The following is a 3988-nucleotide window of genomic DNA, read 5'->3' on the forward strand; positions in this document are numbered from 1 at the left end:
CACTCGTTACCACTGGATACTTTGTAATTCCCAACTTTTGTTCTTTGCTATCATTTATATTCATCTACAACATTGTTATAGTTCTCTAGTTTTCTTTTATTTAAGTTTTTTATATTGCTTTACTTTATCAACTTGCATGTTATGTCTCACACTTATTTAATTATCGTTAACCTCACCATGAGTAAGTAGTTTCATAAGGATCAGAGGTCGTGAGAGTATCTCATGATGACCCTTAATTGATTTATCTGAATATGAACTATAAGAATCATATGTACTTTTATTTTAGACTCCAAGTTCTTAAACTTATTTGTGTCGGATGCAATAGCAAAGGAAACCCATATATGGTCATAGTCCAAACGGATATGAATTGACATTGGAATGTGGATTGCTAGACAATAGAGTAGCGAGGCACCTGTCATGCAAGGTGAGTCGCTCTCGGTTGAGAAAGCCGCTTAGTTGTTCCAGAAACACGTCTAGATGCGCACACCATAAAAGTGAGTGTTCCGTATATTTATCTACTTTTCTATAAATTACTTAGACATTATCGTGTTCAAAACCGGATAATCAATAAGGTAATTTTAGATAGACGATCACAACCTCGTGCCCTCTTTTCATTACCTATTATTTTTATTGTAACTTGTATCAAACCAAACAAAATTGCGATCGGTTTAGCTAAATGCCGTTAGGGTAAAATTCGGTACACATACACATCTCCCTAAGGGTTCGATCTGATTATACTACTTGGCATTGTCATGCACTTACGACCTTGCACCAATCAGGTTTTTGGCGATATTTCCAGGGAAATAGTCTTAATATTAAAATTTTATTCCAACAAAGTCTAGACTAAAGCCTTCTTATTTTTCTGTTTTTATTTTATTCTATTTTGTATGCTAAGAACTCGTTTGAACGAAAACTTGGTGGAACCCGATTAATGAGATCAAGTGTTCTCTACACAAAAGACATCGACTCTTAACTTTGTAGAAAATGGATGAGGAAGTATATACCAAACCTCTCAAGGACTACACATTTCCTACCGATGAGGAACGACATAGTATCATCTGTCTATGTTTGTAGGCAATTGTGGCACTTTAAAGGCCAACGACATTGATCAAAATGCCATCCGCCTCAGGTTGTTCCCATTCTAGCTATGAGATCGAGGTCGAGCTTGACTCTAATCTCTGCTTGCAAATTATATACCCTCATGGGCAAAACTCAGGGCTTCTTTCCTTGCGCAGTACTTTTCGACAAGCAAGATAACCCACATTAAAAGTGAGATCAATAACTTTAGGCAAGAAGACGGGTAATCTCTCTTTGACACTTGGGAGTGATACAAATACCTGTTGAGACTCTGCATGTTCCATGGGTTAAATAAGTGGTTGGTTATACACACCTTTTCTAATGATCTCCTCTATTCCACGAGGATGATTATAGATGTGGTTGCCAGTGGTACGCTTATGAACATCCCACAAGACATGGCTTATAATTTTATTGAGGATATGGCAAAGAACCGCCGTTCTTGGGAAAATTCCCGAGAGAGAAGTGATTAAGCCTATCAAAAAGGCGGGCTTTAAGAGGTTAGCCGATTTGATATATGAACACGAAGGTAGACACATTATACCAAAAGCTTGAAAATGTGATTGTAGCCTCATCGGCACCTGCACCAGTAACTATTGTAGCTCCGGTCACCCCTGCGGGCCCCTTTTGTGTGGTATGTGGAGTAAATGGATATTTTGTTGGGGATTGTCAAATGATTTTAGTGGGAGGAACCAACCATGACACTGTCAACTATGTATATATTCAGAGAAGAAATCCTTATTCAAATACCTATAACTCGGGGTGGAGAGACCACATCAACTTCTCTTATAAGAAGAATCAGACTCAAAACAATGTGGAACCATCTGGGTTCCTACAAGGCGTAACTCCTAGAAAGTAGAACCAAGAGACCATGATGGAAAGTTTTATGGCAAGAAAAACTCGACAAAGTGATGACTTCAAAAACCAAAAACTCCATATCAATGAGGTGCTTATGCATCTGACCACAAAAAATGAGTATATGTTCGCACACAATAAGATGCTAGAGACACAAATATCTCAAATAGCAAAATAACAAGCTTCAACGCTAATCCCTCAAGGATATTTTTTCGATGCAACATGATAAAAATTCTAGGGGACACGTAATTATTGTGGTCACAAGAAGTGGAAACCATGTGGAAAGTTCTAAGAATGGTGAGGTTTAGGTAGAAATTTCTAAAAAATCAATTGAAAGAATGGTAAAGGAAAAATACAGTGTTACTGAAAGAGGAGAAGAGATTAAGGACAATGTGCTAACACCACCTGAAAAGGAGGTGGTCGAAGAGGTAGAGGATGAAACACCATATGTTGCTCCTTCTCCATACAAGCCTAAGATAACTTTCCCACAAAGGATTGTAAAAGCTAAGGTGGAGGCTCAGTTCACAACATTTGTAGAAATGGTTTAAAATCTCTACATGAATGTGCCTTTCACCGAGGTCATGTCCCAGATGATAACTTATGTGAAGTTTCTTAAAGGAATCCTTTCCAAAAAGAGGAAGTTGGAGGAACATGAGATTGTTGACATGGCGACTACAACTAGTGCAGTTATCCCAAGTATGCCGTTAAAATTGAAAGATCATGAAAGTCTTTACATTTTGTGCCAACTGGGCACCATGGGTTTTGATAGGGAACTTTGCAATTTAGGGTATAATTTTAGCCTAATTCCCCTATCAGTTTGTAAAAGATTGGGTATAGGAGAAATAAAACCCATTAATGTGTCCCTGCTTGCCGATAGATCGATGAAGTACCCAATAAGGGTGTTAGAAGATGTGTCTATTAAGGTAGGTAATCTTTATATCCTAATTGATTTCATTATCATGGATATCAAAGAAGACCTTCAGGTTCCTATCATTGTTGGTAGGTCCTTCTTGTGCACTGCTGACATAATCATTGATGTGAAAGGGGTACATTGAGTATGGAAGTAGGGAATGAAAGGATAAACTTTATAATGACCACTATATTGAAAGAACCATACACAAAGGTCTCATGTAATTTGATTGAGGTAATAAAAACTAGTAATGAACAAAAACCATCCGCTCCGGGTGAGAAAGACAAACCGGGCAAGAAGGATAATTCGGGTGAGAATGACAAAGAGGTTGGAAAAGACAAGAGGATTGAAAAGAATGATGAGGATGTAATGAATAAGAAAGTGATTGAGAAGTAATTACCGCCCAATAAAAGGAAGAAGAAAGGGAGCGGTAAGTATGAAAAGTGGTTAGGAAAGTTGGCTTGGATCCCCAAGAAGGAATCTCTTTCAGTGTCTGACAATCAGGGACCGTCAAGCTTAAACTAGGTTAAATAAAGCGCTTTGTGGAAGGAAACCCACGTTTTTGTTTTCTATTTTGTATGTTATGTTTTGTTTAATTTTGTAGGATTAAATAAAGGGAGATACTCATAAAGAAGAAACCTAAAAGGAAAGTATTTGCGAGAAAAATCAAAGTAAAAACCTGACAAAACAAAAAGAGGGCGAAAAATCAAGAAAAATGGGCCTCCCTAGTAAAAATCGGGAACAACATAGGTTGGTCGTGTCAGCTGACACGACCCGTGTTGGCCAATGACGCCCCTACCTTCAAGATAACATGCCCCATAATAAAAACTAAGACTGACACGAGATGGTTGTGTCAGCTGACACTATCAGGTGGCGTACCCGTGTTACACCCACGAACAGTACGAATTCAATATTTTTTAGGCATTTTTGTAACTTTGGGGCATATGAAACCTTTATAGACTTAATATTAGTGTATTTTAATGATTGAGCACAAAATTATGGATGGTTATGGGTGATTAATGGCTAGTTTTAGTATAAGTATTACTCTTGAGAATTGAGATCAACTATCACTTGTTACCACTAGATATTTTGTAAGCCACAACTTTTGTTGTTTGCTCTAATTTGTAATCCTTTGGAACATTATTTTAA

The 3988-nt window shown here is 37.5% G+C and overlaps 1 protein-coding gene across 1 annotated transcript; it reads left to right on the top strand.

The window, feature by feature from the left end:
* Positions 1-2486: 2486 nt before the first annotated feature.
* LOC127094419 (uncharacterized) lies at positions 2487-2984 on the top strand. Its single transcript, XM_051033257.1, has one exon. It carries the CDS (start codon positions 2487-2489, stop codon positions 2982-2984), a length of 498 nt encoding a protein of 165 aa, XP_050889214.1.
* Positions 2985-3988: the final 1004 nt, after the last annotated feature.

The sequence above is a fragment of the Lathyrus oleraceus genome, chromosome 6 (genome assembly GCF_024323335.1).
Source record: "Lathyrus oleraceus cultivar Zhongwan6 chromosome 6, CAAS_Psat_ZW6_1.0, whole genome shotgun sequence".
NCBI classification, from domain to species: Eukaryota; Viridiplantae; Streptophyta; class Magnoliopsida; order Fabales; family Fabaceae; genus Lathyrus; species Lathyrus oleraceus.

What these genes read in the sequence shown, in the direction of transcription:
- LOC127094419 (XM_051033257.1), top strand. Translation starts at nt 2,487, where the DNA reads ATGAATGTGCCTTTCACCGAGGTCATGTCCCAGATGATAACTTATGTG.